The sequence below is a fragment of the Hydra vulgaris genome, chromosome 01 (genome assembly GCF_038396675.1).
Source record: "Hydra vulgaris chromosome 01, alternate assembly HydraT2T_AEP".
NCBI lineage: Eukaryota > Metazoa > Cnidaria > Hydrozoa > Anthoathecata > Hydridae > Hydra > Hydra vulgaris.
This window is the reverse complement of record NC_088920.1, coordinates 36,056,180-36,067,322: the sequence shown is the minus strand read 5'-3', so window position 1 is coordinate 36,067,322 and position 11,143 is coordinate 36,056,180. Positions and strand designations below refer to the sequence as shown.

The 11,143-nt window shown below is 28.3% G+C and overlaps 2 protein-coding genes across 2 annotated transcripts; one reads left to right on the top strand and one right to left on the bottom strand.

Annotated features, from left to right (window-relative positions):
* Positions 1-1,050: 1,050 nt before the first annotated feature.
* Positions 1,051-2,482, top strand: LOC136075310 (uncharacterized). The gene is made up of 2 exons (XM_065788025.1): positions 1,051-1,373; positions 1,700-2,482. The coding sequence occupies exons 1-2, from the start codon at positions 1,234-1,236 to the stop codon at positions 2,475-2,477; spliced, it is 918 nt and encodes a 305-aa protein (XP_065644097.1). The 5' UTR covers positions 1,051-1,233; the 3' UTR covers positions 2,478-2,482.
* Positions 2,483-2,562: 80 nt separating this feature from the next.
* On the bottom strand, positions 2,563-3,585 carry LOC136074376 (uncharacterized). Its single transcript, XM_065786684.1, has one exon. It carries the CDS (start codon positions 3,583-3,585, stop codon positions 2,563-2,565), a length of 1,023 nt encoding a protein of 340 aa, XP_065642756.1.
* Between the last annotated feature and the right edge of the window lie 7,558 nt (positions 3,586-11,143).

Here is an 11,143-nt window from a genome sequence, read left to right as displayed (position 1 = left end):
CAAAGGGTCTTTTGTAATGGAATCGAACTATGGCAGAGTCAAAAGTTGTTTAAGTCCCATCTGTGAGCATACGGTGTTGATGATGAATACTCTGTCAGATCGAACTGCAATATATGTGGGACCGAAAAAGAAAACTGCGTCAGATTTTCCAAGTCCATATGGTTTGATTTCATTGCCCGCGTAGAGAGTTAGGATGAGCTTGTGCATTGCAGCAACGAACCAACTATGATCAGAAAGATAAACTCGATATTCCATGTGCATTAATACAGATGCTTATTTTTTAACAGCGGTGATTCCAATTGGGATCTGAGCTTTATCGTCTTGACTTATAAAGTTCAATCCTTGGGGCCTTAACAAGAGCAAACTTCTTCCACATTCCTTATAGTTGGTGTACAAAAAGGATCATCCATGCAACTTGAATGAAGATTGTTTTGGGCTCGCATCAACTAAATCGGAATCTTGTGAACGTGTGTCTTTTCTTCAAACAATTTTCTCCGTTTTGGCATCAACCGAGTATATAAAGCACTTATATACTCGGTTCAGCAAGTTGAATGATGACGCGCAATAGCTCAGATTGTTCTACTTCAATATATGTATATATATATATATATATATATATATATATATATATATATATATATATATATATATATATATATATATATATATATATATATATATACGAAAATAAAGTTTAAACAAATATTAACACAAACTTGTTTTCTTTAATTACGATAAATAAAAACATTATGGTCTGTTGCGTTCATAAAAACACATGATTACATAGTTTTCCATGTTATTAAAACTAAAATAACATGACGTCTTTTTCTAATGACTCCCCCTCCCCCTTGTCCTTTTTTGTCATTTTTATCTTAACCCCTGCCCCCTCCCTATTAGCATGATGTCCTTTATAGATGGCCCTTGTTATCTCTCTTGTTGTAATTTAGTTTTTATTTTAAAATATTATTTGCTGAAGCATTTTGCTTAGGTTTTGTGTGATTCGCTGTTTTATATATTTTTTAAGTAAATTATGTTTATATGTGTATAATACCCCGTTCATACTGACGATAAAACACGTTTTAATTGTCGTATTTTAAACGCGTTTTACATTTTACTATTCTCATCAAATTTAAAATTGGTTTTAATTAAAACACGCAACGTTAAAAGTTGTTTTAATAAAACAACGTCGCGAGGTTGTTTTAATTGCGTTTTATTACCCTGAACTGTTTTTAAATGGCGGAGGAAAAAGCTGTTGCTGAAGAAAAAGTTAAATCTAGAAAGAGAGCTAGACATTGGGATGATGAGGAAACAAAAATACTAATTAGTAAATGGTCAGAAGATAATATCCAAGAAAAGTTGAAGTCATGCACAAGGTTTTGTTTTGTTTTTTTCAGTTAAGTTGGATCAAATTGAAATAACTTGTTAAATAAAATCAAACCACTCGTTACTAAATAGTTTAAATAAATCACAAATAGACAAGAAGTGATTACGAATTACATTAATATTGAATAAACAAGGAAATGAATGTTTATAAATTGTACTTTTTACAACAAGATATTTATTTCTCTTTGATAGTTAGCACAATATATATATATATATATATATATATATATATATATATATATATATATATATATATATATATATATATATATATATATATATATATATATATAACTTCATATTTTTTGGATTTTAGAAAAGGAAAAATTTGGGAGGAAATTTTGCTATTCTTGCAAGCTTCTGGATATGAAGACAGAGATAAAGAGATGTGTAAAACAAGAATTCACACATTGACAAGTGCATATCGCAATTATATTGATAATAAACGAAATACAAGTGGGACTGGTCCTTCCAAAAAACCATCCTGCTTTGATGAAATTGATAAGGTTCTTAGTGACAAACCAACCACATTACCAACTTTTTTGAAAAGTTCCTCAGGCATGAATGTTATTATTGAAAAAACTGCAGAAGTGAATAATTTTAATAATTGTGTTAATGAGTTAGTAAACTGTGAACATATAGACATTGAAACTACTCCGTCAAGTTCTAAATCTGAAGAGTTGGTAAAAAAAGATAATAGTTTTTACTTTAAAAAATCCAAAAAGAAAAAATCAAGAAGTGAGGTAATGTTTGAACAATTAAATGCCACTGTTAATAAATTTATGACCTCTCAGGCTGATATTGATCATAAAATTTTAGAAAGTATTTTAGAAAACCACAAACAAGAAGAATCATGTGTTATATTAAAAGTTCGTCAAGTTGAAGATTTATATTTTATTGAAATAGAACTTTCATTGGCAGATTTGACACTAGAAAAACTTACTTGCACAATAAAAGAGGAATTTTCAGTTCAAGATAATGCATCTTTATTGATTACCAAGTTACCAAATGTACTTATCCGAAATGATAAGGATGTTAAACGTCTTAAAAGTGGGACTGAGATAGAGTTTTTAATTATGATTAAAAAAATGTGAAGCAATTTCTTTGTTTTGTTATTTTTTTCTCAAAATAAAATAAACCATGCCTTTTACAACATTGTTTGAAAAAAATCATTTACAACTAAACAGTTGTAAAATAATGTTTTTTTATGGAATTTCTAATAAACTCAGCTTTATTGTCAAGTTCAATGCAACTGTGGTTTAATATAGGGTTTACTAAGTCAATTTCTGTTTGTTCAATCCATTCATTTAAATACTTTTGCTTTGTCAAAGTACAGAAGTTATGTAGTATACAACATGTTGTAACAATATTGACTGTGTGTTCAACTGTTGTATCTAATCTCTTTAAAAGACATTGAAATCGACCTTTTAATCTTCCAAATCCATTCTCCACCACCACACGACATTTACTAAGAGAAACGTTAAACTTTGCTTCTTCTATACTAAGATTTCCACGATCTGAGTAAGGTTTCATAAGCCAATTTTTAAGGGGATATGCTGAATCACCAAGGATAAGAGGACCAATTTCAATATTATCAATTATTTTAGATAAGTTTGTAGGTAAAAAGGTTCTAGCCAGACACTCTTTATATAAGGGAGAATTTTTAAAAACCCTTGAATCGTGTGATTTGCCAGTCCACCCTACAAAAATATCTCTAAATAAATACTTGCTGTCTACCAATCCCTGTAAAATAATGGAGTGATATTCTTTTCTGTTTATATAGTCCTCTGAATTTTTATGAGGAGCCTTTATTCTTATGTGACATCCATCAACTGCTCCAACTACTTGTGGAAAACCATATAATTTTTCAAAACTTACTATAATCTCCATTGTTTCTTCCCTTGAGGGTAAGGAAATGTATTTCTTCATTAAGTTATCAACAAAATGTTTACAAATTCTGTGAACTATTGTACAAACAGTTGATTTTCCTAAGCCAAATAAATTGGCTATTGTTCGGTAATCTGCAGATCCACTTAAAAAGTAAAGTGTCACAGCTAACTTCATTTCTAAAGGCAAAGATTTACGAAAGTTAGTGCCTTGTATAGGCATAAAAGGTGAAACTTCCTTGCACAGATAATTAAAGGCTGCTTTAGACATTCTTATGTTTTTTATCCAATCATCTTCGTTCCAACAGTTTACCATTGTTTCGTACCAAAAGCTTTGACTGCGAGGTTTAGTCCAAATTTTTCTGTAAACCGCAAAATTATAAGCAGTAATACAGTTTATCAGTATGTGCTGCAATTGCAGTCTTCTTTTTTTCCTTGATATGTACAATAATACTCGTAACTTCGAGATCAAGTTTTTCTTTGAGAGCGCCATTTTCGAACGTTAATATAAATACTAAAGAACGTTCAATCTGAACGCAAGAAAACTGAAAACATGTTTATTATAAAACTATGTTTACATTAAAACATGTTTATTTAAAACAGAATTTAGTGTGAACTGGGTATAAGTAACCACATAAGTAACACAAGTGTGTGGGGAAGCATTGAAAACTTTAAATGACGATAAGTTTCAAACATTTTTAACTTTACAAACACTTTCAAATTCTTTCAAACACTTCCAAATATTTTCAAAAATTTTCAAACATTTTCAAACAAATTTAAACACTTCCAAACATTTTCAAACACTTTTAAACACCTTCTTCACGCTGAAAAATTCTTATTGATTAATAATAATTAAATAATACTGACAAAAAAAAAAAAAAAGAATTAGTAAAGTAAAAAAATAAAATCACCAGGTGTTTTTTTTTTCTTTTACTATTTGTTACATATTTAATGAACTAAATATATTGTTTTAATATATCAATATATTAATTAAGTCGCCGAGGTGCAGTTATAAGAGGTACCCTGTGAGTTAATAATCACAAAAAAACAAAATACTTTTAAATGTTTTAACGTAAAGCTAGAAAATTATACATTCAAAAATGCAGATAAACCAACGTAAACCGAGTTTACTGACAGCATTTCAGTTTGTTTAAACTTGTTGCTGGTTTTCTTACTAAATTTTTAAAGTAAATGTCACTTTTTAATATTGAGCATTACGCAATTGTCCATCCTTGCGATTGGTTTATAGGTCCATATCATTATGATAAGCTCTTAGGTCGCAAGTTAAGTAAAAGTATTAAATTAGTTCAATATACATTGGCTACCAGTCTTCAGTGTTATTGTATTTAATATAATTTATAACAATTGATTTTTAACTTTATAGCTATAATGAGTCACAGTAGCTTTCAACCAATGTTGCTGATTGTCTCGAAGAAAATCTAAAATAGAATAAGAAATTATCAAAGCGCTCAGACTTAACATTTGTGAGGACTTTGTATGAGCAATCTTTCATAGTTTCATAGAACATAGATAGGATACCATAATAGAAAAAAAAAAAAAATTGGGACAATATTTATAAATTTTCGCCTTCGTCATTATTGTTTACTTGAAAGAAAACAAAAGTATTATATATAATAATTTTTTATACCGTTATTTGAAAGTTTTTTTCGAATTATGTTATTAATTTTATACGCTAGTTTTAACAATAAATTCAAAATTATTACAATACTTAAATTATTAAAAATTATAATTAAAAGCTTCTAATTGAATGTTTTCTTCTTAACGGATTTTTGGTTTGGTTCTCCATACGGCGCTTGAGTTTCGGAGCAAGCGTTGTTGTGCAAAAAGTATAAATTCGTCGTAAAATCTTTTTGGTTGGTGTCTTTTGTGATGAGATTCATTTGATAAGAAATCAGTTAACCATTCCATGTCGTACTTTCTAAGCCACATAGAACGTGGTTTGCATGCCGGATGCGAATCATACTTTGACAGCAAACTTCTTCTTCTCATTTTAAAAAATCTAAAGTAAAAAGTGCAATTTACTTTAGTAAGTGCATACTTTACCCACCACACTCTTTTTTTGATCACTTATTACAGTTTTTACTTTACTAAAACTAAAGTTTTAGTAAAGTAAAAGAAGTAGTAAGTGATCAAAAAAAATGTGTACTACTAAAAAATGACTTTTTTAAACGTTTGTTTGTTGTAGTATTCATCCATAAACACTCATTGCCATCGTCTTTTTGTTCTTGTTTTTTTATTTCGTTATTTTAGTTTTTAATTGATTGATCCTTTTTTTATTTCGTGTATTAGTTCAAAACTCATGTTCTTACCTTTAGAGCGAGCACTGAAATAAATAAATTAAAAAAAAAGTTTGTTTTTTTATAAAATACCATCTAAATGAACGCTTAAAAATTAATAATTTATTAGACTTGCTTTGGTCAAACTATAACATCATAAAGTCACATGATTAAAAATAATTTCGTTGCTTTAAACCAAACATTTGTTTATGGCATTTCTTGTATGGAACAAAAAATCGAAACAAAGACATCATTGAGTAATCTCTAAATACAAGGATTCATTGACAAAAATCTTTGTATAGTTCTAAAATGTGTCTCATCTTTATGATAATATAAAAATTTTATACAATTACACTTATCTTTATCCATTTATATGATTTTAGACCTTTTTTTTTTTTTTAATTAATCAACAATAAGTTTTTCTTTAAATACACTTAATTTTAGTTAAACATTTTAGTATGATGTAATTTTTGTATACAAATACATTAGTATATTTGTTGTTACAGAGACATAGTTCAATGCCAGCTTTTGCTAAATAAGCGACATTGCTGAGGAAGGAGGGTATAACAGTCTAATTAATGGTCTTTCGCGATGCTTAATGATAAGACCGTAAGCTTTTCTTAGAGCACCTTGATAACAAAAATTTTTATTATTGTTGTTGTTATTACATTACACAATCATAGTAAAAAATATAATAATAATGAAAATTCCATATTCCAATCACTGATATATTAAAAAAATATTAATTTTTAAAATAAGTAATCGTTCTCAAGAAAATTATTTTTTTATTTTTGAATGCGAAGGCCAGCGTTAGCTTGTTAGTTATTTATTTAATTCTACCACACGCTTCAGTCTCACAACATGTTTTTCAAATAAATATATTATTTATATAATGCTATTTTTTTTTAAACATTAATCGACGCTGTGATTAACAAACAAAAAATGCAGTAAAAAAAGAATACAAAGAATTGAAGTCTGACGTTCATTTGGTTAAATTGTTACTAAGTTATTAATGAGCACAACTTGAAATATTAATAAATTATGTTTAGTGACAACAAAAAAAGGTTTGACTTGGGTGGGTAATTTTTTTATTTGATTATTTTCATTTTTACGTTGAAATACGTAAAACCGTTAAGATTTTATCAATTAAGATTAAAAATAGTTTGTGTGAAAACTTTTAAAATTCTTCATTGAAACTTTTTTCGTTAAAATATAAATGAGAATTTAATAATTACAAAGTATTAATGCTAACCCGGGACATTTTATAATAAATTACTTCAAAAATTCAACCGTTGTTAATAATTGATAATAAATAAAAATTATTTCAAAAAATTGCTTATAAAATCTACTTCAAAGCCAGTTTTTATTTGTAACATGCCGTGTTGTTCCGATAGTCGAATCGTTTTTAGTAAAGTAAGGTTTAGTCAGTTGTAAGTATCGGTCGGTTCCCGATGATATCGGTCGGTTTTCGATGAGATCATTAGTTGCTTAAAAATTTTTTTTTTTTGTTCAAACAAAAATGTATGAATTAAACATAAAGTGTGAGTATCAAAAGAAAATTGACTCTCCTGATGTAAAGCTTACAAACAAATTTTTTTTGCTCAAACAAAAATGTATGAATCAAACATGAAGTGTGAGTATCAAAAGAAAATTGACTCTCCTGATGTAAAGATTGGCATTTGAAAATGTTGATGAATTGAATTATTTCATCAATATATTTGAATATATATTGATATATTGTACAGTGATCTTTTCAATTACTATAATTTACCGATTATTAGAACTTTGACAGAAATCACACCAAAAATCGGATCACAAGATAATATGATATTTTCGAAAAGAATTTTGAGGAGTTTTATACTCAATATACATGTATACGACGACCACTTATGATAATATAATATGCTGATTCAGAATTGTATAAACATATCGGTCATATAAACATCATCCTAAATATTTAAGGATCGTAATCTATTTGATTTTAAGTTTAAAAAACCACTCATAAATCCTTTTAACACTCGGTTATGAATATAATAACCCCTTTTCAAAGTAAACTTTGAAGCAGCCTGGTTTTTATTGCAAATCCTTTCTAAGTTCCTGATTGATTTCTAGCCGTAGGGCTAGAAATCAATAAGGGGTTTAAACCTTGATCCTAAACGTGTACTCTTGTTTACGTCTATCCTTATGTGCCAGCTAATGAATGTACATTTAAATACGCCTATCCCTATGTGTCAGTTGTTGTATGTACACTTAATTATATTTACCTCTATATGTCAGTTGATGTAAGTACATCAATGGCAGTCAAACTCAAAAAAAAAAAAAGTTGCTTTATTAAAAAAAGGTTTTCTAAATGACTAAAAACAGTGCGTTTTTTAATGTTTTAAAGACATTATGTTGAACAATAGTGTCTTAGCCAAAAATCATATTGGTAAAATGTTTATTTGGTGGACCAGAGTTTTTCTTAAAAATGATTTTTATCATTCGCTTAGATTCTGAATTTATTTTTTGAACAATGCAAAATATTGAAACGAATAATAAGTAATCTTATTGCTGATGAAAATAGAGTAAATCAAAGGTTTTTTTAAATAGTGAAAAAATTAAAGAAAAACCTTGGTGCAAAGATAAAAAAGAACTTTTGTTTCTTGATTAGGGTAGAGCGGGTCATATAAGGACACTCAATAAACAAATGCTTATTGCGGATAAACTAATCATAGTTAACACTGTTTTTTTATAAATTTCCTAAAATTCATTGATATAAGGAAATGAAAAAACAAAAAAGTATTTCTAAAAATGAGTTACGACAATCAAAGTAACAAAACTCAAAACTAGCAAACTTTTTTACATTTTGCAGGTGTGTGGGGCAATACGGGACAGTTAAAAAGCAGCAGTTATTCGTCAATTGTAAAGTTTTAAAAATAATGAAAAATGAAGGCTATCTATCGTCTAAATATGTTCATACATCAATCTCTCAAAAAGTAACATACCCATAGAAACTACACACCTTTACACCCATACAACACAAAAAAAGAAATAACAGCTAAAATAATTTTTTTTTTGTATTTTTTTATAAAATACTTCCGCTCTACTCTAACCTATATATTATTAAATTGGTAACTATCTTTGAAATTAAGCAAAAACATTTATGGATCTCATAAATCACACAACAAATATCCGGAAACTATTTGGCAACATTTTTGATAAGCTTAAAATTTTGAATATGCCATATGCATAAGCAGCTTTTCTAGTTCTAAGTTCCTTTTTTCTCACAGCTAAAACTGCATTTCATCCCATTTTGGATGATTGATTTTTCTTATATAATTTCTAACCATCTTTGTTTACATTAAACACTATTAATAATCGAAGTTAAGTAATAAAAATAAGAATTTCTTTGAATTTATTACTAAAATTACTTTTCTAAATAAGAAAAATTATATTTTAGACTAAAAAAAATCATCAAACTGTAAACAGCATCCCGAAATGGTAGTAATATATTCAGTATATAAATAACTTGTTGTCCCGATATGCCCCACAAAAGTCATTTTACTGAAATTAATACTATTCAAAAGATTCAATTTCAAATATTTTTTTAAAATCAGATTTTTAAAACAAGATAAATCTTTTGTGGTTGTATCGCTTAAGAAAATACGCAAATTTGTTTTTCGCAAACTTACTGATGCATTTGGTAGTTTGATACATTTGGTATTTAGTTTGATTTTTTATAATAGATTTTTTTTTTATTATTTTTATTATTATTTCTAAAATGATTTTTTGAAGCACAATAGTTATGAATAACTTATCAAAAAAATTTTTTGAATTTTTTTTTTTTAAACTGAGATATGAGGCTTTATGCATAACTGTCCCGTTATACCCCACTGTCCCTATATGTCCCGCTCTACCTTACGTTGTAAGTTGCTTGATTACGTTGTATTAGTTGGTTATCTCAAAAAAAATTTATTACCATTAAATTTAAAAATAATTTATTTGAAATAAATAACCAAAATGGATTGATTTAAATAGTTTTTGCAAGTTGGAATCTGACAGTCACTGAAATGTAATTCACAATTGACAGTCATAGGGTTTGTTTGCTGACAGTCATTAGGTTTGTTTGCAAGTTTCTGAAATAAAACATTTGCTGCGCTTAAAAATCATCGCTTTAGCGATAGATAGCCACCGCTTTAACGATAGATAGCCACCGCTTTAGAATTGTCATTATGTAGTAGCTAGCAATAAAGCTACAATATGTATCTATCGATATATCGTAACAGTATTGCTATCTGCATAAGTACAATATGTAACCATCGACTAGCTTTAGATTTTGTTGTGATGTTGTAGTTAGGAAGAAACCTACGGTCTGTAGCTATCGATATAACTTAATGATATCTCTATCTACAAAGTTGTGATATCTAGTTAACGATTAGCTACAGATTTTTCGTTATGTTATCACAACAACTAGCCAGCTACATAGCTACGATATGTAGCTAGCAATATGTTGTTGTAATATCGATAGCTACAAAGCTGCTATATTTAGCTTGCGGAATGTCGTGATAAAATTGCGATGTTATAAGTTCAAATGTTTTCATAAATATATTACATCCAATACTAAAAATCAAATCTTTAATGACGTAAAAGACAAAATGAAATGATTTTGTAAGATCATAAAAATTGCTCAAAAATCAATGTATTACTAGCAAGTTGTTAGCTATTAGCTACCTCAACCGGATATCAATTTTATGACACATTTTCCACCGGATATCAATTTTATGACACGTTTTTGCATGTATATATGCTTTTGTATTTATATTTGAGAATGAAATTAGGAAGAAATGCGAAAGTATAATACGTATATGAAGAAATGCAAAACTATAATATGCATATGCATTTGAATAACAATAAGTATACATATAAACAAGCCATTAGACTTGTTTATATGTTTTTTACGCCCGTAACCCACGTGAATTTTTCCTGTAAGAGCATAGCTTAGCGATTGCTTTTTTTAGTGTGACTTTTAGTGGTATAAGAATGATAGCCTCACATGGACCGCACCAACGCCACCAGATAAAAAAGAGTTGTAAGCATATGGTTTGAATATGCTTCCCACATGTGGTCCACATGAAATTTACAGGTATGAATATATTGTGGTGTTCGTTTTTAATTAGCGTTGTTTTAATGCTATAAGCATTATAGCCACGTAGGGTAGAGCTGGGCTAGTTGAGCAACTTTTACTAAATCTAACAGATTTGAACGGTGCGTCGGATTTAGATGATTTTCTCACTATTCGAAAGAAAATTTAACCTGCAAAAAAATTTTAAGAAAAAAGTATACTTTTTTGATTTTTTTAAAAAGAGAATGCCTAAAGTTTGCGGAGCTGCTCAACCTGCTCCAGCGGGGTAAAATGAGCAATAGTGTAGGATAAGTTGAGCAATCAACAAATGAATGAATATGCACGGTGAATCATCAATAAAACTTTCACTAACAGTAAGCGTGTGCTTAATTTATAAACTTTTTATTCTATATACTTTAATGACGTAAATATGAGAAGAGAAAAAGTTAAATAGTAAGAAAGCATCATAAAATATA